The following is a 25711-nucleotide window of genomic DNA, read 5'->3' as shown; positions in this document are numbered from 1 at the left end:
CGGGACGCGTAATCCTTTCAAGTCTCTTGCTCAGCCTCCTCATGTATTCTCTCTGATAGTTATTGGAATAAGAGCAATAACTAATCTTAAAGCAGGTGACGTGTTGCGTTATCAACACTAAATGCTTTAAGTAATCTCAGAACATACGATCTCTCCTGGACTTTAGATGTTACATAACTTGTGACTTTTACTAGTGAATGTGAGTTTATGATGCTTGTTAACCAGAAATGTCCTCCTCTCGTTCTCAACAAGACTGTTGACGTAGAGTAATGACTCGGAATGTTGACCATGAAAGCCTAACTTGAGTGTTAACCGTTAGTGTTGCGAGTAAGTCATGACCCTGAATATTAACTAAGGTTCTTGACCAAGTATCTTGCTGACCTCTGGTGTACACCAGTCATAATCATCAACCATATGATTTCCTCTGTGTCACCCAAAACCTGCGGTCCATCACTGACGACAGTGGGTATTGACCGTGAGCGCTGAACGTTAAATACTGGCGGTGGGTGTCGACCGGTAAGTCTGACTCCTGCTGGAGGTAGGGTACTGTCTGAGGCTTGACCTTGAGCAGTGTTAGGGTGGAGAGGACGACACCTGATACCAAAGCGACATAGTCCCTGGTATGATAACTTTTCTCCAGTGTTATGTGGTCCTCGGCTTTAAACCTTACGATCTTCTTGGCCTGACATCGCTGGCCATGTTCTGCGTAGTCTCTGTAAAGATAGGAAGAGGAGCAGTGGAATAAGCAACCGTTTCTCATAAGTTGTAATTAGGTAGTCTGTTCACTGCTCAACGGGAGCTTAGGGCGGACAGTGGACTAGCTACTGGCGCAGACGTCATACCTTCAAGGGGCCCTAAGAGACAATGGCAAGAAATCAGGGATGACAGACTGCCGGACAGCGCCTATTGGACTGGGCGTCGCGCGTCGGCAGACCCCCTCTGTGATTGGTTAATTTATGACTCGGTGTCCGCCCGATCTGCCAATGATATGCGTCCGCGGGCTACATGCTCGGTGATACACGGCCTATCAGCGCGGGGTTTCAGGTTTTGCTCCGTTAATGGATAGTCATGAGAACTAGAAATTTAGATCTTCCTCTTCTTGTACTGAGAGAATCAGTATTTTAGACATTTTAAACGCCTGTAGCTGTGATAAAAGGTGATAATAATCAAATAAATTTCAGAACAGGATCCTGGAAGACGGTACGGCTTGAATATACATGAAATCCTAAAATTTTAACTCGTCTCGATGATTTCCACCCCAGCTCTGTTTCAAAACATCCTTGCCTGGCTATGACTGGGAGTGCTCGGTAGTGATGATTGCTTTATCCAGCATTGAAATCTCTTAGAGGTGGTGAGTAGAACGGGTTATGGGGGCCTCATGCAGCAGACAGCTAGTTAAATCCCAGGTAATTACGAGGTTTACCAGGACGACTGTGAGGAAGAAGGTGGGCGCAGGTGACAGACGAGTGGTGATGAAGGGAAATGAAACAACATGGAATGAGATGGTTGACAATACAGGAGCATTGTGGGAGGTTAAGCTGCAAAGTGGAAATGGTAAGAAAAATGGTAACAGAAGGATGGGAGAAGCAAAGCAATAGAGGTATAGAGCAAGGACATGTAGGCACAGAGGAAGAAGCAGATGAGAGCTGAGGAGGAGGAATGTAAGGCGAGAGACAAGACAGGATGGGAATCAGACACGGTGAGGACCGACCGATCCATGCGGCGGGCCAAAGGATGCGACGGTAATAAACATATCACTCGTAAATGAAGGAAATGGCCACCATTTCTCGATGATTGAAAAAATAGAAGATAATTGGAGAGAGCAAATAATGCAGAAGAAAAGTGTATCAAGAAAATGCAAGGGGTAAAAAGTCGAACGGACAGATACGATATAATAATGAGAGACTCAACGAAGCCAGAGAACAACATGAAGAGTTGGTGGGCGTGCCGAAGTGGCCTGCCAACGTCACTCGCCCTGGGATTCAGCCAGCTGAACGGTCACAGGCCTCTTGTCACACCAGGTCCTAAGAGTAGTGATCGCTAGGAGCAGTGGTTACCAGGATCACTAGTCGCTAAGAGTAGCGGTCGCTAGGGAACTATGGTAATAAGAAACGGGAGTCACAAAGAGTGGTAGTCGTCCAAGAGCACTGGTCTTTGTGAGTGGTGTTCGGAAGGAGTGTGTTCCTGGACCACTAGTGATTTAGGAGCAGCGTGGTCATTAGCGGTTATTGCTAGGTGGACGAGAGCAACGGCTGCTAGGAACAGTGGTTACTAGATATGATTAATCTAACATTGACCCACCTAGAAATGCATCAGTGACCAGTGCTTGATCTAATTATAATATCATTGAAGAGTAGATGTTATATGTCATAAAATTTTTTGCCTTGTGGGCGATTATCATTAAACATATTGTTATAAACCTGTTGAATATATGATCCTACTTTTTGACCTGGATGTTCACCAGGCCCTCGATCGAGGAAGGATCCCTGTAACATGTAGGCCGTGAGCTGTAGGATGTAGAGAGGCAGGGGCCGTAGCCCAGCTACAGTAGATAATGAAGGGAGCAAGGGATAAGGGTTGTCAGGTGATGTATGGCTGTAGCGGTTGGGGCGGAGGGTCGTGATGGTGGTGGTGATACAAGTGTTGATGATGGATGCTCGCCAGCCGCTGAGGGTGTTAATGGTAATGATTTGAGTAACGTCACTACTGGTGGTGATAGTTGTGCAGGAGGTGATGGTTGTGTTGGGGATAGTGGTGGTGGTGATGGTGGTAGTAGGGGTTGCGGTGATGGTGGAGTTGGTGATGTTTGTGTTGGGGATTGATTGATGGTGATGGTGGTGGTGGGCGGGTTGGTGGTGAGTGCAGTAATGGCTGTGGTGGTGCTCAGGTTAGTGGTGGAGGTGATGGTCGTGTTGGTAACACTGATCAGTGTGGTAGCTGCCGAAGATGTTTATGGTCGCGTTTAGGTTGATGGTAGTGGCTGCGTTAGGCGGGACTGGTGGCAGTGGTAGCTGCGCTCACGGTCAACCTAGAATGAGTTAAGAAGACAGCTGGACGTCTGGCGAGGCCTTGTGTTCTCTAAGACTTGTGTCGTCACGTATGGAAGAAATCTGTACGGCTACTTTTGCGTGGCCACGGCTGGTCACGACCAAACGACCAAACAACAAAACTCAGCCCCACCAAGTCGTTCCACGGAGGAGGGGGGGGGGGGGGAATCGAGGGTGGAGGGTCGATTAAGGATTACCATTAACCCTTACCATCATCAGCTCCCACATGGTTAGTGTGACACTTCCATTTGCATGCAACTCAAGCTTTTAGAGTGCTATTATGGCTCAGACTATAGGAGTTAGTTGATCATAAACGAAAAAAAAAAAATATTAAAGAATAGGGGAAAATCTTCATCATTACAAAGATGTTGATTAAACCAGCCCCACACCTCCCATGAATTTCTTGGAATGGAAACGCTTCTTGTACGGTGAATTCTCTTAAAACAGGTGATGAAACCTATAGTTTGTCTTCCAATTGTAGAGTGATTGTATATATGACGCAGTCATGTCACTACAGGTGATATGAAATTGGGCAAACTTACTATCTAACATATCACATAAAGTCTTGGGACACAGAGCCAAGGTTTCTAAATTCTTCATCACTTTGAGAAAAGTGTTGTAGTTAGCATTACCGCCCATGAGTCAACACAGGCCAGCCGGGTTCGGATCCTGGGTGTGTAGCAGCTGGCTCACACCCAACCTAGGTGTTCTTCCCCTACCCTCGGAGCTGGTAGTTGGTTTAGGCTGGGGTGTGACTGTAAAGACACGGTACATGTGTGCAAGGCTAAGAGGCGGTGCAACTCGAGTGGAAGACTCTCTCCCCGTAACATGCACACAGTAACCACACACCTCCAGTGGTCTGTATACGTGCTTACGTCCATCTGACACGCTTGTGTGAGTCAAGTGTGTGATGCACGACGTCGGTGAGGAATGAACTGATATGGATTTTTCTTTTTCTTTTCTGTAAAAATTTCCATGTTAACGGAAACATGCATCTTTTAACTCTACATTTTCATAGCACAGTACTTATTTCCGTCTCAGAGAAGTGCATCCGTCTTGACTGTTGAAATGACACCCTCCGTGTCAGTAGGCTGTAGACAGGAGCATCATAAGGAAGTACTACCTTCCTGACGTTGGAGTGTTGAGGTGATGGCCGGAACCATCCTACTCCCTCTGTGTGACTACGTTATAGACAGGAGCCGCCCACAGACCTCTGACTTAGGAGTGTCGAGGTGATAACCGGAACCATCTTACACCCTCCGTGTCAGGGCTGTTGATCTTGCCTTTTGTCCCATAAATGATAAGAGACCTGGCGACTTTTCAAATGGTATCCTCATGTAAACCATATTCCCATCCTCCTCTCTTTACCTCTCAACTCCATACTCTGTTTCTCAACCCTCTCTTTTTTTCATTTTCATTGTTTTTCATCCAAAGTCTTGGCTTCTATAAGGACGTGTGTCCGTGGTCTAAACCTTCGATGAAAGAGAATGCAACCCCTGCCAGCACAACTTCACTGTGTCTAGCGCAGAGCAAGAACACATCACATGATACTTAAGCTTTTTACGTCTTGTTTATCAGATCATTTGGATCTTCGGATGATGCAGATTGTGTAAGTGTAAACATTGTGGCTTATGATTACACCGAATATTGTATGAGAAAGCTTATTTGACCGGTGATTTTATGCTAGAATATATTTTGACAAAATTGCTTGAAAGACGTACCAGTGATTATGTCAGATCACCTGTAATTGTGACTTGTGCTTCAGCAAAAAATAAAAACACACTTTTTCTTTAGGGAAACGCGGAATCTGAGGTCCACTGGTGTGCGTGTCATTCTTAATTTTGTGAAGTATTCCCTGCATTATCTTGTTGTTTGTGGTTAGAAATGATGGCCAATGAAAACAGACGATTTTTTTTTTACCTACTTACGTTACTAAGAATGAGAATCATTCATTTTATTGTTACTTACAAAGAGCTTTTTATTTTTCTTTCAGCTGTCCGTGTTCTGGCTGCTGGCCCAGCTCACCGCAGTCCCGTCGTTGTCGGTGTGTTGGTCTGGGAGGAGGAAACACGAGAGACGCCTTCACGAACTCCTGCCACAGGTAATGCTTCACTCTCTCCGTCCTTCGTCAGATTCCACTCATGTATGTTTTAGTGGCGCGACGCACTTGTATAAACTCCGGAAAATCTTTCGTACATTCCATTTATACTTTTCATTCTCCTCCCTTAGCTACCTTGCCTTTTGTCTCGTTGTCTAGACTCTGGCTTTCCTCATCTGTGAGGACGTTCATTCCTTCTACATCCCATGTGTCTTAAAGCTTATAGTATCAGCGGAGAGAAGTGTTTGTTTGGCCTGGTAGTTTAAAAGACCTTGGACAATGTCCACACAAGTTGTAAGTGTTGCCGCTTGCTGTTCGATGTCCATTGAACTCCTTTGAATAGGGAATTGGATATAGGGAATTCATGGTTTTGAATTCAACTGAAGTGATATAGACTAATTTCCACCACACTGCAGTCTGCTGTTTAAATGTCACTGGGTTTGCAGTCTTGTGCATTTCGATGCAATTCATTTTGGTGAAGAAGGCACGCAAGTTACAGGTTGACGCGTTACCCACTGCCATGCACTGCTGCATGACAGCCTCTCAGGGCGAGTGTCTGGCTGCCACAGATATATCCGTCCGCTTCAGTATAAGACAATCATTAACTTCAGTTTTAGCAACCAAATGGCCGCATCCAAGCGGACGACGCTCTTTTTGTATCCAACACTTCTTTACCGACACGTCATGAAGGGAGAGGTCTGGCTAAGTTATCGAGCATAGTCATCGATACATATAGAAGGTGTACGGCTTGTATCTTAGCCATTCAGGAGATAGTCGTGATTCTGTGTCGGTAGTCACGACCAGAGTTGAGAAGTGGGAGAGATGCGCGCATCTCAAGACTTACTGATGATCGCACGGGTATCTGGCTACAGGTGCGACAAGCGGGAGATGGCGGGTATTGTGGTGGGTAAGCTAATGCCGACACAGGCAACATGATCCCACCCACCGTCACTGCTTTTGCCGTGTATTCACGACTTGTCCGTTCATGAGCTTAGGTATAGCTCTCCCGCGTTACCTGAGCTTCCTCCACGCTTCTTTCATCCACCTCTCAACATTAAGAACTTGTGCAACAGATTCTGCAAGGGGAGGAGGGGATTAGATCTAGTTAACACTGAATGGAGTGCTAATCCAGGACGTACCTTTGCAATTGCCAACACCCTAAATCGCCGTTTTCTGTCTCGTAACTAACGATATATTGATAGAAATGAAATGATCTCCGCATAATTTACATTTTCAAGGATTTCTTCAGCTAGTGATAAACACTCATGCCGCCAAAGGTGTTTCTGAAGACCGAGGATGATGATGTCCACTCGAAGTGTGACCGAGTTCCTCAGTTGTCCACCAGATTATCTTTATGTCCAGAAGACGAGAGTCATTGTGTTCACGGAGGCAGTGGGATGCATCCGTTTTCTTTGCCAGTGTAACACCAAGGAAGTTTTTGTGTTCGTCCGTATAATGATCTCTTCTGACACCATACCTAAGTATTATCATTTTCTATATCGTCTACGAGTGTATCAAGTTTTTGTGTGTTAAGTCCTGTCATGAATTTCTTCTGGGATGCCTTCACCTCGGAATCCTGTAATCCAGTTATTCTAACTCAAACCAACAAAAAACAAAATCTATGTCACGATTATATAGGTTTTAGTTCCGACTAGGAGTTAGTTCTCATAATGGCTCTATAGGATAATATTATCACGTGTAGTTATCAATATATATATATATATATATATATATATATATATATATATATATATATATATATATATATATATATATATATTGATAGTTGATAGAGATGCTCTGTGGAAGGTATTAAGAATATATGGTGTGGGAGGAAAGTTGTTAGAAGCAGTGAAAAGTTTTTATCGAGGATGTAAGGCATGTGTACGTGTAGGAAGAGAGGAAAGTGATTGGTTCTCAGTGAATGTAGGTTTGCGGCAGGGGTGTGTGATGTCTCCATGGTTGTTTAATTTGTTTATGGATGGGGTTGTTAGGGAAGTAAATGCAAGAGTTTTGGAAAGAGGGGCAAGTATGAAGTCTGTTGGGGATGAGAGAGCTTGGGAAGTGAGTCAGTTGTTGTTCGCTGATGATACAGCGCTGGTGGCGGATTCATGTGAGAAACTGCAGAAGCTGGTGACGGAGTTTGGTAAAGTGTGTGGAAGAAGAAAGTTAAGAGTAAATGTCAATAAGAGCAAGGTTATTAGGTACAGTAGGGTTGAGGGTCAAGTCAATTGGGAGGTGAGTTTGAATGGTGAGAGGCTGGAGGAAGTGAAGTGTTTTAGATATCTGGGAGTGGATCTGTCAGCGGATGGAACCATGGAAGCGGAAGTGGATCATAGGGTGGGGGAGGGGGCGAAAATTTTGGGAGCCTTGAAAAATGTGTGGAAGTCGAGAACATTATCCCGGAAAGCAAAAATGGGTATGTTTGAAGGAATAGTAGTTCCAACAATGTTGTATGGTTGCGAGGCGTGGGCTATGGATAGAGTTGTGCGTAGGAGGATGGATGTGCTGGAAATGAGATGTTTGAGGACAATGTGTGGTGTGAGGTGGTTTGATCGAGTAAGTAACGTAAGGGTAAGAGAGATGTGTGGAAATAAAAAGAGCGTGGTTGAGAGAGCAGAAGAGGGTGTTTTGAAATGGTTTGGGCACATGGAGAGAATGAGTGAGGAAAGATTGACCAAGAGGATATATGTGTCGGAGGTGGAGGGAACGAGGAGAAGAGGGAGACCAAATTGGAGGTGGAAAGATGGAGTGAAAAGGATTTTGTGTGATCGGGGCCTGAACATGCAGGAGGGTGAAAGGAGGGCAAGGAATAGAGTGAATTGGAGCGATGTGGTATACAGGGGTTGACGTGCTGTCAGTGGATTGAATCAAGGCATGTGAAGCGTCTGGGGTAAACCATGGAAAGCTGTGTAGGTATGTATATTTGCGTGTGTGGACGTGTGTATGTACATGTGTATGGGGGGGGTTGGGCCATTTCTTTCGTCTGTTTCCTTGCGCTACCTCGCAAACGCGGGAGACAGCGACAAAGTATAAAAAAAAAAAAAAAAAAAAAAAAAAATATATATATATATATATATATATCCGTCCAAGGTTATACCGAGTATTCTTATATCAAATAATTCTAGAGGCGACGACGAAGAGCTGGGTTGGCTGTGAACCGGCTGCTCCGACCAAGGCTCGAACAAAAGCCCCACTCATTCAAAGGAAGCAACTCGAACTTTCCCACCAACGGAGCTTTGCTGATACTCTGGAACATTATTGTGCTGATTGAATCGCTACCATTTACCATTTGCCGACATTGTATATATATATATATATATATATATATATATATATATATATATATATATATATATATATATATATATCATACACACCTCTAACAGCCAGGATCGAACCCGGGACAGGGGTCCCGGGTTCGATCTTGGCTGTTGGAGGTTTGTATGCTCTATAAAGGTGCGCGTTTCTATGCACTTTATTCGTATTCATATACCTTCGCGTTGTACAGTTAGGTTCGGTAAAATGCTATCAGCTGGCTATGTGCGCCTGTTGGGAAATATCCGGTATAGACCCCGTTGCTCACCATTGTGAGACGAAGGGTATTCGAGTACTTAGTATTCGAATAGTTGTTTCCTATTAGCCAGGCCCATAGCCTAGAGGTTAGCATTCCTGCCTCTTGCACAGGGGTCCCGGGTTCGATCCTGGCTGTTGGAGGTTTGTATGTTCAATGAAGATGCGCGTTTCCATGCACTTTATTCATATATATATATATATATATATATATATATATATATATATATATATATATATTCACTCTATTCCTTGCACGCCTTTCACCCTCCTGCATGTTCAGGCCCCGATCGCTCAAAATCTATTTCACTTCATCCTTCCACCTCCAATTTGGTCTCGCACTTCTCCTCGTTCCCTTCACGTATGACACATATATCCTCTTAGATTGACAAAGAGGATATATGTATCAGAGGTGTAGGGAACAAGAAGTGGGAGACCAAATTAGAGGTGGAAGGATGGAGTGAAAAAGATTTTGAGCGATCGGGCCTGAACATGCAGGAGGGTGAAAGGCGTACAAGGAATAGAGTGAATTGGAACGATGTGGTATACCGGGGTCGGCGTGCTGTCAGTGGATTGAACCAGGGCATGTGAAGCGTCTGGGGTAAACCATGGAAAGTTTTGTGGAGCTTGGATATGGAAAGGGAGCTGTGGTTTCGGTGCATTATACATGACAGATAGAGACTGAGTGTGAACGAATGTGGCCTTTGTTGTGTTTTCCTAGCGCTACCTCGCGCGCGTGCGGGGGGGAGGGTGCCGGGGTGGCGACGGGAATGAATGAAGGCAGCGAGTATGAATTTTGTACACGTGTATATATGTATATGTCTGTGTGTGTATATATATGTATACGTTGAAATGTATAGATATTTTTATGTGCGTGTGTGGACGTGTATGTGTATACATGTGTATGTGGGTAAGTTGGGCCATTCTTTCGTCTGTTTCCTTGCGCTATATATATATATATATATATATATATATATATATATATATATATATATATATATATATATATATCACCGAAGATACTCTGGCTGTTAGATGAGAGATAAGATTCATTTTCAGCAGTTCCTGCTGTTCTCTCAAGCTTGGCGAGTCTCGCCGTCGCAGACCAACACCTAAGCTTAGTTATTCGATCTCCACCAAAGTCATTATCAGGAAGAATGTATCGGTGAACCGTAATGATAACAGATGAATAAATGATAATAATTACTTGAATATTCGTGCAAGAAATCGTTCTTATTTTACGTAGGATTGATTATCCATGTCTTCGTAGAAAATAAAAGTGAGTACCATACCACAATAAAATGCTTATTGGCCTCGAATGCACATAAAAATTGATAATTTTTACAGTGTTTTATTGAAAAAGAAAATTCGTTGTTATAAGTTCGTGAGAAACATGACATCATACATGATAGGGTATGTGATCCGGGAGTGGTGCAGTATTTCCCAGCTGTGGGAAAGGCTTCCCTTCCATGCTTTCTTGAGGAATAGGGAGAATACTTTAACCCAGTGGTATGGAAGTGACATCTAAGATGCTGGTGTACAGATGATACCTGGGGCGAGGCCGTGTGGGTTTCATCACTATAAGGGGAAAGAGACAGTGCGATATAAAACTGGTGATAGTATTGTGAGAGGCAGGAATGATACGATAAGAGTGGGAATACTATTATGTGGAGCAGGGTTATCGCTATAAGAGTAGGGACGGCGTTATATCGGTCAGTGATAGTGCTGTGAAGTGGAGATGGCGTTATAAGGGGCCAATATAGTACTATAACAATGGGAAATGACGTTATAAGGTGCTAAGATAGTACTATAAGCAAAGCGGTGACGTTATAAGGGCCAGGCATAGTACCGTAAGAATAGGGGTAGCGTTATAAGGGATGATACCATGGGAGTAAAGGTAGCACTATAAGCAGAGATGGTGAAGAGGTCAGCACAGCACGGGGGTGGAAATAACACTGACGGGGATGAGGTGGTTACCGTGATGAGCGGAGGTGTACACCAGTCTGAAGGGTCACTGAGGCAGGGTTAGCGCTATGAGGGACGGAGGCTGGGCTGCAAGAGGGTGGATCCAGGACTATAAGAAGCGGAGTTTCGGTTGTAGGAGGCGGAGTCACCGCTAGAAGAGGTGGAGTCGGTAACACGGACGTGTGTCAGCACCAGAGGAGGTGGAGTCGGTACTAAAAGAGGTGACTTAGCACTATAAGAGGCGGAGTTAGTCCCATGAACGGCGGAGCCAGCACTATAAGAGGAGGAGTCAGCACTATAAAAGGTGGAGTTAGTGCAATAAGAGGCGGATTCAACACTATAAGAGGAGGAATCAGCACTATACGAGACGTCATTAGCAGTATACGAGGCGGAGTCAACACTACAAGAGGTGGAGTAAGTACCACAACGGACGGGGTCAACACCACAAGAAGTGGAGCCAGTACCACAACGGACGGGGTCAACACCACAAGAGGTGGAGCCAGTACCACAACGGACGGGGTCAACACCACAAGAGGTGAAGCCAGTACCACAACAGACGGGGTCAACACCACAAGGTGGCGGAGAGTGTGTATACAAAAGGTCGATAATGCCGGATGTTAGGCGTCCTGGGCTCGACTGTCAGTTTCAGTCAGAAATAATCTTAAATCCCTGGTGGGAGCTGGTATCTCCCAGGTACTGGCACACACCAGCTACGTCTCTCCCAGTACAGATTATCTGCCTAATTAGGGCTGTGGTTTTTATGGTTATGGAGCTTCACAGGGATAGATTTATGACGTAAACACTTCGACGAGGTGGCCTTAAACTACCCAGCAGTTCAAGACCAGCCCTTCCTAGTAACACCTCTCGATCATACGTCAAGAAATCCTACTCGTCCCCCCCGTTGCGGGCGTTTGAGCCATCTCTCTGCCGTCTTATGTTAGTTAAGGTTGCGTTAGGGTAAGGGACGCGTGGCCTGTCGTCAGTGTGGTATTTGAAAAGACAACGGCTATTGTGTGCAGCCAGTTCATGACACTGAGTACACTCGTTTCTCTGGAGGTCGCCCTCCACACTGCAAGTCTGATGCATAGAGTCACATACATCAGCAAATTATCTGATACCCGAAGCCCACAAGGACGAAGTTGCGATGTTTATCTGTAGAATTTCGTCCTCCATCATCGGGGGAAGAAGGAAAGGCCCAGGCGACCTCACAAATGTCTCAGATTTACCCATACCCCAGCGAGCATTAATACCTGTTGGGTGAAGTATCAGGCTAAGATATTTCTGTAACCAAGACCGGGCCATTATACCTCGTGTGTGCTGGGGTGGACAGCATAGCCTGGCAGGTGGCGGAGACCAAGGTCGGCGGGAGAGCAATCGGACGAGTGGTCGCGTCATCTTGTTTATATAGAGGTGGAGGGCTCGTATATTTCTGCCGGGGGATGAGGGTGTATCTATGGTGCACTCCTGCCATTAATCCCCAGGTGTGTGTGTGTTGTGTGAGTGTGTGTGTATGTATGTGTGTGTGTGTGTGTGTGTGTGTGTGTGTGTGTGTGTGTGTGTATGCTGTGTTTGTGTCTGTTTGTGTAATGTGTGGTTGAGTGAGTTTGTGCGTGTTCGTGTATGTGTGGCTTGTGTGTGTGTGTGTGTGTGTGTCTTTATGTATATGTTTGTGTATAAGTCTATGTACGTATGTAGGAGTTTATGTATGTATGTATGTATGTGTATTGGTGTGTAGGGCTATGGTTTTCATATGTGTGTGTGTGTGTGTGTGTGTGTGTATCTTCTATCGGCACTGCACTTTACACGTGACGATATAAACTACCAGACTAGAGCGAGTTGAAGGATGAATAATTACCTTAAGAAGAACACATAACCCAGACGAATCACTGGAACACATAACCCAGTACGTTCGAGTAGAAATGAACAGAACAGTATGCAGAACGATGAAGGACGACACACAAATCTGCCATATTTGAAAAGAAAACGTTCCTGAAGTATGGATAACAGTGTTGCAAGATCCTGTATCAACAAGGTAGAAAGCTGTAAGTTATCTTTTCGTCAGTCACGAGATACCACCAGCACGTCCACACAAACCCAAGATTCGATCGACAACTTTGTGATCACCAGAACTTTGCCATGTAAATATTTATTAAAGCTAAGAGTACCTTCAGCACCAATTGATTAATGTTCGTATCTTATGTAGAGAAGATCTTTACTTATTCATCTTCTTTTTTCCTACGTGTTAGAATAATTCTGTATATTGGAATAATCTCACTTTTGGAACGTAATCTTCTGAACGGAGTCGATGAATCACTAAACGAGACTTTGAACCACTACGTCTTTCAAGTTGACAGTTCCAAATGCAATTACAGAATCCACTTATTCTGGTAATTGAATTCATACTGGAAGTGAATATCGTCCATACCCTCAACTCTTAAATATAAACGTAAAGCCAAGACCATAGCCAGTGGAAGACGCTGGGACGCGGGGTTACAACATCCAGTAGCTGTGTACCTGTGTGTTCGCGTCAGCCTGCCCACTGTGTCCGAAATGTTTCACGCGCCTCAGACTTGTTTCACATAGTTCGCCCGACTCCTTTGGGACATGTTTAGGGTAGTCGAACAAGCCTCGTCGACTGTTGCTGATATCGGGACTAGTAATTAAAGTAACACATATTACAACATCCTTCAAAACTTTTTTTTTTAACTAGTGCTGCCATGACTCTCAACACGTATTAAAGAGTTCCGTCCTTTCTGTAATGGATGCATATATTTTGATAAACATCGCCTTTAGAAATAGATTAATATGGCATATAATCAGCACCATTCCTGAACATATTTTAGAAGGGCCTCGCCATGAGCGACGACCACGTCACACATCTCCACCGTCTCGGGGTTGGAAGCCACTGGCCCGACCCTCCGCCACCACAGGCCTCCCTCGTTGCTTTAACAAAACATCTATTGAAATGTGAACTGAATCTTGCGAGCTGGTGAGGATGAAGGAAGCAGCAGGAGCAGGGGCATAAGCGAGCGCGGCCGCCAAACACGATTATGGTGGTAAATTAACCAGGCTTGGACAAGACTCCCCGATGTGACCACGGGGTAAATACGACCACAAGTTTATAGGCGATCACCGCGCGATTGGTGGACCTGCTCCCTCCCTCTTTACACTGGCTTGTTTACCTCCGCTGGACCAGCAGGAGGAGGAGGAGGAGGAGGGAGCAGGTGAAGGTGACGTAGGTGAAGAGTAGCAGGAGGAGGAGGAGGAGCTCGTACCATCCCGAAGAATGAGAATGGGAAAGCATTTCCAGGGAGAAGAGGAAGAAGAGGACGCCGTGACTACCAGTGGGTGAGGCAACGGTGAGAGAAACACACGGGCCTGACGGTGGTGTGAACGGACGGAGGGGAGGAGAGAAAAGTTGCCAGCGTAGGGGACGGAGGGGAAGGGGACAGAAGTTGCCGGTGTAGAAGACTGAGAGGAGGAAACACAGAAGCAGACGAAGGGGAGGAAACACAGAAGCCGACGGTGTAGCAGACGAAGGGAAAGACTCACTGAAGACGACGGTGTAGCAGAGGAAGGGAGGAAACACAGAAGCCGACGTTGTAGCAGATGAAGGGGAGGAAACACAGAAGCCGACGGTGTAGCAGACGAAGGGAAGGAATCACTGAAGCCGACGGTGTAGCAGAGGAAGGGGAGGAAACACAGAAGCCGATGGTGTAGCAGACGAAGGGGAGGAAACACAGAAGCCGACGGTGTAGAAGACGAAGGGAAGGAAGCACTGAAGCTGACGGTGTAACAGACGAAGGGAAGGAAACAGAATCATTGCAGGAAACTACAATTCTTATGAATGGCAAGTAAACAGAGGAGGATGGAAGGAGAGGAAGATAATGGAGTGCGACGGGGAGATGTGGATGATAAAGATGCAACAAAGAGATACAGAAAAAGACTAGCAGAAGAGAAGTAGTAAAAGGAAAAAAAATGCATTAGCAAAGGAAGAAGATAGTGATGAAGAGACAAAGACCAAAGAAAGAGATTTGAAGATAAAAGTGCAGAGAAGAATGAGACGGAGAAAGACATTCGATAAGGAAGACGCAGTAAAAATGAAGACAGAACGGTGGAGTAAAGAATAGGAGAGACGAGACGTGCTTTGGAGACATGGACTGCAGAATGCATGAGAGAAAAGTGTGTGGAAAGACTACGAAAATATGAGCCAGTAGAATAACAGAGATGAAAGAAGAAAATGGAAAACTGTAGAGGGAGAGAAGCGTGATGGTGATAAAGACAAGGAAGTCGTGCTTATGATTATGGATTTTTTAAACACCCTGCACTAGGGCAAGTGAAACAACGACATCTGAAATATAATCTCCTTTGGATTTCCTGTCTTCTCTCAGAATCCGTCAAGAGATAAAAGTTCTACTTATTTCAGTTGTTCTTACGTAAAAAAAAAAAAAAAAAAAAAAAAACGAACTAGATTTATACAACAAACCTTTCACGGAAAGTCTAAGTGGGTCACTGAAATCTCAGATTTATTCCATATTTTCTGAAAAGTAAATCTTTCCCTGGTACTGGCAGTACTCCGCCTTCTGCCAACTTGCACAAAAGGTGCGTTCCTGTCTGCACTTTCTGCACTCTATATAAATGGATAAGGAACTAATGATAATAGATGTATGGATAGATAGATGGATGAATGAATATATGAAGAGGTACACATCCCTCCTAGGAGAAAATAGATATTGAGAAACTATTTGATTAAAAAGAATTGTTTCTATCAGTAGTGAAAAAATATCACCCATAGGTATGAAACGTGGGAGAAAAGCTTATAGTCGCAGTCATGAGTCTTTATCTGGACAATAAGGCGTGAATGCGAGTAGGAAGGGAGGAGGGTGAGTGGTTATAAGTGGAGATGAGTCTCTGTCAAGAGTGTGTGATACCACATTGATTGTTTAATCTGTTCATGGATGGGATGGTGAGGAAGGTAAATGCAGAGGACAAGGAGATACGGGCCGGTTTACGGCATGATGGGATGGGAGGGAAAGGAATCATGAGAGGTGTCATTTGCTGTTAGCTTACTCGAAAGAGAAACTGCGGAAGCTGGTGTCTGAGTTTGGGAGAATGTGTGAAAGGAGGAAGTTGAGCGTTAGTGTAAATAAAAGTATAGTAATGAGGTATGGCATAAGGGCGAGACAAGTTGGTCTGAGTTTAGGTTTGAATAAGTAGAAATGAAGTGCTTAAAATATTTGGTCGTGGACATGGCGGCGATTCAAATTCTTGGGTTGGATAGTTGGCTAAAGTCCTAAATGCATTAAGGAGTATGTGGAAGAATAGGTCAGTGTCTGTGAGGGCAAAGACGAGTATGTTTGATGGTATAGTACCTCCGACTGCATGGGTTTGAGTCTTGGGTCCTGGGTACAAAAGAACGGAAGACGGTGAATGTTGGAAATGAAAAGCCCGAGGACAATTGGAGGAAGGCTGATCGTGTAAGGAATGACAGTGTTAGAGGGAGGTGTTATATAATGATTAAGAGAACCACCGAAAGTGTATTAAAATGGTCTAGAAATACAGAGATGATGAGTGAAGAGAGACTAAGAGGACATACGTGTAAGAAATTAAGGGAAGGAAGGCGGAAGACCGAGAAGGAGATGGAAAGACGGAGTGAAAGCGACTTTGTGTTACTTGGGCCTGAACAGTCAGTTATGAGACCGAGACACTTGGAACGGTGAAGTACGCAGTACTGGGGATGATGTTATGTTACTAGGCTTACTCAGAGTTTATGAAGTAGTCTGGAGAAACCACGGAGAGGTCCGTAAAGTTTGGCTGTGGACAGGTGTCTCTGGCTTCGCTGCATTGTACATGAAGGCTGGAGAGGTGAAGTGAGCGAGTGGACTTGGCCTTTCGTCTTTTGCCGGCCCTAACTCGCTAATGCGGGAAACGGCGAACAACTTTTTAAAGAAATAAGTTTTCCAGTTGTTGTTGTGATGATGTGAAGTCTGTGATTCACAATGTCTGTAGAATATGTGAGGAACACCTCACAGTTTACTATATACACGCCAAGCAGTGCACTGTATACACGCCATGCAGTGTGCAGTGCACTTTAATTACGCGGTTCACTGAACTGAATACATGCTGTTTAGTGTGCTGTATACATTCTGTTTAGTGTACTGTATACACGCCATGCAGTGCACTGTATACACGCCATGTAGTGTACCGTATGTATACCATGCTGTGTACTATATGCACACCATGCAGTGTATCCTATATACAGGTCGTGTGGTGCTCTCTATACTATACTAGCCGTGCATTGTTCTGCATGCATTGTTCTCCGTGCATTGTTCTGTATACATGACGAACGTTGTTCTGCATACACGCCGTACAGTGTTCTGTAAATACACCATCCAGTTTTCTGTACACAAGCCGTGATGTGTTCTGTACACTAGCCGTGCGGTGTTCTGCATCCACTGTGTGCAGCGACCTGTGTCCATGACGTGCACTGCGTACATGTCATGCGCTGGTGTGTGTGTGTACACGCCGTGCAGTGTAATGTATAAACGCTGTGCAGTATACTGTATACATTCCGTACAATGCATTGTTATTTATAACACTCTAGTCAGGAGTTTCCTGCTGTGTTACATCATGCTGTGTAATTAACAGTAATGTAGGGCAGTGTAGAGCAGCGTAGGGCTGTGTAGAGCAGCGTAGAGCGGTGTAGGTTAGCACAGGGTAGTGTAGAGAAGCGTAGAGCAGTGTGGAGCAGTGTAGAGTAGCATAGAGCAGCGTAGAGCAGTGAAGAGCAACGTAGGGTAGCGCAGTGTAGATAAGTGTAGGGCAGTGTAGAGCAGTGTAGGGCAGTGTAGACACATAAGACGTTAGAAAAGCAGTGTAGAGCAGCGTAGAATAGTGTAGGGTAGCATAGGGCAGTGTAGAGCAGTATAGAACAGCGTAGAGCAGTGTAGGTTAGCACAGGGTAGTGTAGAGAAGCGTAGAGCAGTGTGGAGCAGTGTAGAGTAGCATAGAGCAGCGTAGAGCAGTGAAGAGCAACGTAGGGTAGCGCAGTGTAGATAAGTGTAGGGCAGTGTAGAGCAGTGTAGGGCAGTGTAGACACATAAGACGTTAGAATCTTTCGCGGTCATTGCCTGAGTTTTTTCAAGTTCAAAGTATTTGTGGACATATGTTCGTGAATATGTGGAAATCTGGACGCTGTGGGGCGTCGCTTTCTCCTCCTCCTTCTCCTCCTCCCCCTCTTCTTCTTCTTCTTCTTCTTCTTCTTCTTCTTCTTCTTCTTTCTTCTTCTTTTTCACTCTGTCTCTCTCGTCCATGCAAGATCTCCATCGCGTGTTTTAGCAACTACCAACGCGTTACTCACTCGGATCATTTTATGTAACTATTATTTTCCTGCAGTGAGTGCTACGCGCTGGTCCGGCTATTGGCACAATTTCGTCGCAAGTGCTTGTAAGAATTCTCTCTCTCTCTCTCTCTCTCTCTCTCTCTCTCTCTCTCTCTCTCTCTCTCTCTCTCTCTCTCTCTCTCTCTCTCTCGTCGTTAATGTGTATAAAGACACCTTGAAAACTGCATTCCTGGTTTCAAGTTGGAATTTTACTCATAATTCAAGGATCATTTATATAGCAACTGAACCTCTTCCTTTAGAATCTCTTCCTCTGTGTTTACGTTGAAAATGGAATGAGGTAGATCTCTTCAGGTTTCGCTAAAACACTCGAACACGTACAGATGAAACTTGTGATTATCATTAGTTTGGTCTTCCCTTTATGAAGGTGTTATCAAGAGAGATCACAACACTGACCTAATCTGTGAATATGGCCGAGGAAGGTGAAGGGGTCGAGGTCTACATGGGAAAGCCAGTTAACAGAAGACCTGATTGTCTATGACGACCTTACCTGGCGGAGGACAGTAACAGGATCCTAAATCCTCATAGTCTATATAGATGGAGACGAGATAGTAGAGCGGAGGGCTCCTTCTCACCCATGGGGATGGGTTTGGCCAGGACAGTAATGGGTGTGGCCAAGACTGTGAGGGGTGTGGCCAGGAAGGTGGTGGGTGGCCAGGATGGTGGTAGGTGTGGCCATTGTGGTCATAGATGTGGCCTGGAAGATGATGGGTGTGGCCAATATGGACGTGGCCAGGATAGTGATGGGTGTGGCCAGGGAGGTGTGGATGTGGCCGGAATGGTGGTAGATGGGGTCATGATGTTAACGGATGTGGCCAGGATAGCGGCGAGAGTTACCGTAACTAGCGGATGTGGCCAGATCAATGTGGATGAGGTGGATACATAACATTATGACCGAGGCAGCGTTACCCATGTTAGAGTAGTGTGGTTAGATTAGTGTAGGCAGGGGAGACGCTGCCGGGCTAAGATAGTATTGCATTGACACTATGAATACCACACTGTAACGAGGATAGTGGTATGTGCGTCATGTCATGTTTACTGATGTCTGAAAAATATTCATATATATATATATATATATATATATATATATATATATATATATATATATATATATATATATATATATATATAGCTGGTGACTGAGTTTGGTAAAGTGTGTGAAAGAAGAAAGTTGAGAGTAAATGTGAATAAGAGCAAGGTTATTAGGTACAGCAGGGTTGAGGGTCAAGTCAATTGGGAGGTAAGTTTGAATGGAGAAAATTGGAGGAAGTGAAGTGTTTTAGATATCTGAGTGTGGATTTGGCAGCCGATGGAACCATGGAGGCGGAAGGGGGCGAAAATTCTGGGAGCCTTGAAGAATGTGTAGAAGTCGAGAACATTATCTCGGAAAGCAAAAATGGCTATGTTTGAAGGAATAGTGGTTCCAACAATGTTATATGGTTGCGAGGCGTGGGCTATGTATAGAGTTGTGCGGAGGAGGGTGGATGTGCTGGAAATGAGATGTTTGAGGACAATATGTGGTGTTAGGTGGTTTGATCGAGTAAGTAATAATAGGGTAAGAGAGATGTGTGGTAATAAAAAGAGTGTGGTTGAGAGAGTGAGTGAGGAAAGATTGACAAAGAGGATATATGTGTCAAAGGTGGAGGGAACGAGAAGTGGGAGACCAAATTGGAGGTGGAAAGATGGAGTGAAAAAGATTTTGTGATTAGGGCCTGAACATTCAGGGGGGTGAAAGGCGTGTAAGGAATAGAGTGAATTGGAACGATGTGGTATACTGGAGTCGACATGCTGTCAGTGGATTGAACCAGGGCATGTGAAGCGTCTGGGGTAAACCATGGAAAGTTCTGTGGTGCCTGGATGTGGAAAGGGAGCTGTGGTTTCGGTGCATTATTACATGACCTCTAGAGACTGTGTGAACGAATGTAGCCTTTGTTGTCTTTTCCTAGCGCTACCTCGCACTCATGAGGAGGGAGGGGGATGTTATTTTATGTGTGGCGAGGTGGCGATGGGAATGAATAAAGGCAGACAGTATGAATTATGTACATGTGTATATATGTATATGTCTGTGTGTATATATATATATATATATATATATATATATATATATATATATATATATATATATATATATATATATATATAAACACAGACATATACATATATACACATTTTTTTTTTTTTTTTTTTTTTTTTTTCCAAAAGAAGGAACAGCGAAGGGGGCCAGGTGAGGATATTCCCTCAAAGGCCCAGTCCTCTGTTCTTAACGCTACGTCGCTAATGCGGGAAATGGCGAATAGTATGAAAGAAAAGAAAGAATATATATGTATACGTTGAGATGTATAGGTATGTATATTTGCGTGTGTGGACGTGTACGTATATACATGTGTATGTAGGTGGGTTGGGCCATTCTTTCGTCTGTTTCCTTGCGCTACCTCGCTAACGCGGGAGACAGCGACAAAGCAAATAAAAAATAAAATAAATAAATATATATATACGTAAATTATGCACATGAACACGCACTATCATATAACATCCTAACCTCCAAGAGCCAGGCTGGAACCTGGGACCCCTGCGTAATGCTCCCGCCTCCTACGCAGGGGGTCTCGTGCTCGATCCTGGTTGTTGCAGATTCGTATGATATATATATATATATATATATATATATATATATATATATATATATATATATATATATATATATGCGTGTGTGTGTGTGCGTGTGTGTGTCTCACGATAGCTGGAGAAGTGTTGATATTGTTTACCAGTATGAATTATGGCTGAGAAATCTCAAACATTTATTCATATTCCTACCTTTAAATCACCGTAAAGAATGGAATTCAGCAACGCTATGATAGCGCGATGTGGAGAGCCAGAGGAGCCTTACCCTTATACAGATTCTCCCCAGCACTTACCTCACGTCTCCCCAAGTCCAGACGTGTAGCACCACAAGCACACTCACCTAGCCACCTATGGCCTTAATCCACCCCAGGAAAAATGAATAGGATGACTGCGTAGGACGCGTAAACCAGTAACGATCAAACAATGCCAAACATGGTGGTTTAAAAAAAAAAAGGTAAAAGAGAGAAAAAAAGCTTCTGCTGGGCCTCAAAAGTATCAAGTTTCGTCGAAGAATCGATAAATTGGCGAAACTCGGGAGGGGTCCTGGACCTGGGGGCAGTTACGCGTTGCTGGGTCCCTGGCTCGGTAGGACCCGGGTGGTGGGGGTGGATTAGATGGGTGGGGGTCGGTTGGGGGGTGGTGGCTAGGGAGCCGTTGTGATGTGGGGTGAAGTCTGGTGCTCTAGGGGGTCGGCAGGGGGTTCTACTAATTGTTGATAACGCTGTTTTTTCCCCTTCTCCCTCCCGCTCCCTCACAGCGTCTCAAGGGTTGTCAGAGCGGTTCCTCTGCTCCGTGTTGCTGCTGGCATTGTCGTCACTGTTGCTACGGCTGAGGCAGCTACATAGTAGACACTCTTGTCATTGTTACTGTTCCTGGTTCTGCTCTGTTGGCTACTTCTACCTACACGTTAGTGGCAGAAGTATTCTTAGTGTTGCTGTTGCTTCTGCTACTTCACCGTTGTTTTAGAAAGTTGTTAATAGAGATTACGGATGTGGCCGTACCTTTTCTTAGTGCTGGTGAGAGAGGTCTGACCTTCTCACCCGGTGCGCGGTAAAGACAATGTTTGTCACTCATCTCATGAGGTTCCCACCATACAACACGGTCTCGGTAAGTGCCGCCTCTTCCATGGCAGAAGTCCCCTTTTTATGACGCCATCTTCGAAGTTTTGTTGCCATCTTTGTCTCACAGACCGTTTCCTGGCTGGCAGCCTGGCCCTTCTCTCCTCCTTAGGTGCCCGTAATCATTACAATCGTCCTCAGATGATGAAAGTACTTGTTCAGCCAGCACTTCATTCCGTATTTCTTCTGTTCGTAACCGGTGTAGTTTTGTTCCGCTGTGTATCAGTGTGAGGATCATCACCTACGCTGCGTGAAGTTCACTTTTCCTCCCGATATATAAGGTATATAAGGTCGTACGTGAAGGTCGGTCTGAAAACTGAGTTACTGATTTTTCCCAGGGATGACCTTTTCCCTTATAAGTAAGTACGAGTTTTCTTCCTCAAGCAGTGGGTTCTACTTTTCGGGTCAAACTTGGTTGTTTTCTCATCTGTAAAGTTGAGTTCCAGGTATTTCACACTTTTGCACTGCTGGTAGAATTACAGCTGGAAAATGTGGTAATAATCAGTGAGAAAGAGTCCAGTGGGAAGAGAAACCGGGAGAGATTGGGTGAATAATGACATAAAGGTAAGGGTAAACGAAACTGGAGTAAGGGATGAGAAGTATTTAAGGAAGCACCGTTCATATGTGCGAAAGAAGTGTGTTTCATGCAAAAAATGGGACATAGGCATGAGAGAAAAGTTTGTTAGTGGTGGGATGAGGACTAACATCGTTAGTGAACTAGAAAAGAGAGTTGTGTGGGAAGAGTTGTGTGGCAGTTACCTGCAGGAAAGGAGTGCGTCTGATTGAAAGACATATAAGAGGAAGCGGCAGGAGGTCAAGAGGAAGATACAGGGTCTAGAAAATTGGGCAAAGGAAAGTTGGGGTGAGAAGATATCTACGAACTCAAGGGAATAGTGTGAGGAGTTCAAAAGCAAAAATGGGAACATATAGGGAAGGAGTAACAGACAAGGAAGAAGCGAAGAGGAGATGGAGTGAATACTTTTAAGGAGTGTTAAGTGTCTTAGATAATAGGTGGCAGATGCGAGGTGTTTAGGACGTAAAGTTATGCGAAGCGAGAGTCAGGGTATGTTGTTTGGTGAAAAGAGAAGAGATAGTGAATGCCCTCCGGAAGACAAAGTGTGGCAAAACGGCTGTAGATGGGATTACAGTTGAATTTCCCAAGCAAAGGGGTTATAGTACCGTTATTTGGTTAGGTATGTCTTAGTCTATGTATGGACCAAGATCAGGTCCATGAGGATTAACGGAATGCCTGTGTAATGCCACTGTAGAAAGACAGTGGGAACAAAAGTAAACGTACTTATTTCAAAGATCAAGTTAGGTATACCTTGTATGGAGGTGTGGGTTAGTGGCATGCCCAGAACATCACACTAGGAAGGAACAATGTTGGTTCGGGAGTGATAGAGGATGTGTGGATTTGGTGTTTGTTCTATACGATCTGGATGAGAAATACTTAGAGAAAAAGAAGCATTTGCATGTGGCACTTATGGATGTGCTAGGACAAAGATGGGTATTATACATGAGTTTACATGACACAGACAGACAACAGGAGGCCTGATTGGCCCACAAGTGGGTTGGCTGTTAAAAAAAGAAGAAAAATAAGGAGTTTAACTTGACAACAAAATGTAATTCCCCTCAGCTATTTTTTAATCTATCTCCGACTCCCCGCTGCTGCACATTAGCCTTCTACTGTCCCCGTTATTGCTGTTGTTTATACACTTATTTCTAGTGTTTTTCCCATAGCTGATAATATGTTTGTCTAAACGACTTTTGGAGGCAATTACAGTCTTAGCATTCACTACGTCTGACGTTAACTTATTCCAATGCTCAATACGCCTATAGGAAAAGAAGCTTTTTCCCAAATCCGTACAACATCTTTTAGCTTTGAGTTTTATTTCATTTGTCCTTGTATTTCGAAAAGATGTAAGTGATTCATTTTATCGAACTTGTTCAGAATTTTGAACACTTTGATTAAGTCGCCGCGAAGCCTAGGTTTTTTAAGGGAGAAGAGATCCAATCGTTTTAGCCTCTCTTCCGTATGCCAGATTCCTGAGGGTTGGTATCAATTTTGTCGCGATTCTTTGTACTTGCTCTGATTTTTCCTCGTCTTTTTTACAATTCGGGGACCAAAACTGGACTGCATATTCAAGTTGTGGTCTTACTAGGGAATTGTTTCTGTTTCTTGCTAATGACAACTCCAAGGTCCTTTTCTTAATCTATTTTGATTAGAGTGTTTCCGAATAGTTTGTAATCGTAACCTTTATTCTTGTCTCCAAAGTGCATAACTTTACAATGGTCTGTATTAAACTTCATTTATTCATCCGTCTGGCCACTCTGCTTGGAAGTTCAGATCTCTTTGAATCATTTCACAGTCCCGTCTGTTTACAGCTCCTACCTCATATTTTAGTATCGTCAGCAAATTTGGAGATCTTAGTTATGAGATCGAGTTTTAGGTTATGAATATATTTTATGAAAAAGATGGGGACTAGGACCGACGCCTGTGGCACACCACTCGTTACGTCTAGCCAATATGAGGCTTTGTTGTTTAATACTACACGCTGCATTCTTACGGTAAGCCAGTCTCTGATCCATGTCCAGAGTTCTTCACCGATTTTGTGTGCTTTGAGTTTATGTAAAAGTCTCTTGTGACCTGTTTCATCGACAGCCTTTTAGAAATCTAAATATACTACATCCGATGGTAATTTTTCGTCCCAATTCTGATAAGTAACATTAAAAAGAATCCAACAAATTTGTCAGGCAGGATCTTCTACCTCGGAAACCGTGTAGTTGTCCGATTTTATTTTGTGATCTTCTAGAAACGTGACAGTTTGATCTCGTATTATTTATTCCATGTATTTGTTTATTCCATTTATTTGTCGAATACTAACGTAAGGCTAATTGTGCAGTAGCTCAAGTCTCACTTTTTTTTAACACTTGGGAGCAGCATTTGAAGGTTTCCAGTCAGTTGGCACCTGACCATCCGATAGAGATTTCCTGAATATTTTTGTTACGGGGTATATCGGCTGTCTCCTGACCTCTTTTAAAAATCTTGGAGGTAAGTTATCTAGGCCGTTGGACTTGTTAGGATTTACTTGGTCCAGGTATTTAAGTACTTCAGAGCTCTTTATTTCTGTAACCTTCAACTCTTCTTCATCAGATCCTTGAAACATTTTCATTGGTTGCGGTATTCGAGATTTTTCTTCAATTGTGAACACGGAGTTAAAGGAATGATTTTGTATGATAGCCATTTCTCTGTCGTCGGTAGTTAATGTGTCATGTTCGTTTTGTAATGATCCAATTCCTTCTTTTACTGTCTTCCTATGTCTCATATATTTGAAGAATTCCTTAGGAGGATATTTTTAACTTTCAAGGAAATTCTATTTTCTTCCTCGCGTTGACTCTGTCTTATGACCTTCTTACACTCTCTTTGGATTTTGATTGCTTCCTGGCGATTTTCATCGGTTCCCACATATCTGAATTTCTTATATATTTTCTTCTTTTGGCAATTCAGTCCTTCTGTTCTCCTGTTTATCCATGATGGTACTGAAATACTTCAAGGTCTCTTCGTAATTCGTGGAATATGTTTATTTTCAATCTCGAGTAGTATGTATTGCAGTCTCCGTCGGTGCTGTATGGATGCCAGGTGTGGGCTGCAGTCGAAAATTTTAAGGAAAGTTTGCATGTGTTGGAAATGAAATGTCTGAGAACAATATGTGACGTGAGGAGGGTTGGTCGAATGAGAAATGGTAGGGTAAGAGAGAGAGAAGTGGTCGTAAGAGGGGTATGTATCAGAGAATAGAAGAGGATGTGCTGAAATGGTTTGGTTGTATGGAGAGAATAAATGAGAAGAGGATGACGAAAAGGGAATAAATATGAGAAGTGGAGGGAACAGGGA

At 44.0% G+C, this 25711-nt stretch overlaps 1 protein-coding gene across 2 annotated transcripts in view; it reads left to right on the top strand.

Annotated features, from left to right (window-relative positions):
• Positions 1–25711, top strand: part of LOC139756393 (uncharacterized) — a 620019-nt gene that overhangs the window by 371340 nt on the left and 222968 nt on the right. Inside the window, exon 9 of one of the 2 annotated variants that reach the window (XM_071675803.1) lies at positions 5041–5148. In XM_071675803.1, the coding sequence (XP_071531904.1) occupies positions 5041–5148 (108 nt within the window). Of the gene's footprint in view, positions 1–5040; positions 5234–25711 lie in introns of those variants that run through there. The other variant, XM_071675802.1, reaches the window with a different exon arrangement.

The sequence above is a fragment of the Panulirus ornatus genome, chromosome 21 (genome assembly GCF_036320965.1).
Source record: "Panulirus ornatus isolate Po-2019 chromosome 21, ASM3632096v1, whole genome shotgun sequence".
NCBI lineage: Eukaryota > Metazoa > Arthropoda > Malacostraca > Decapoda > Palinuridae > Panulirus > Panulirus ornatus.
Note: the sequence above shows the minus strand (reverse complement) of the source record. Positions and strands in the feature narration are given on the sequence as shown.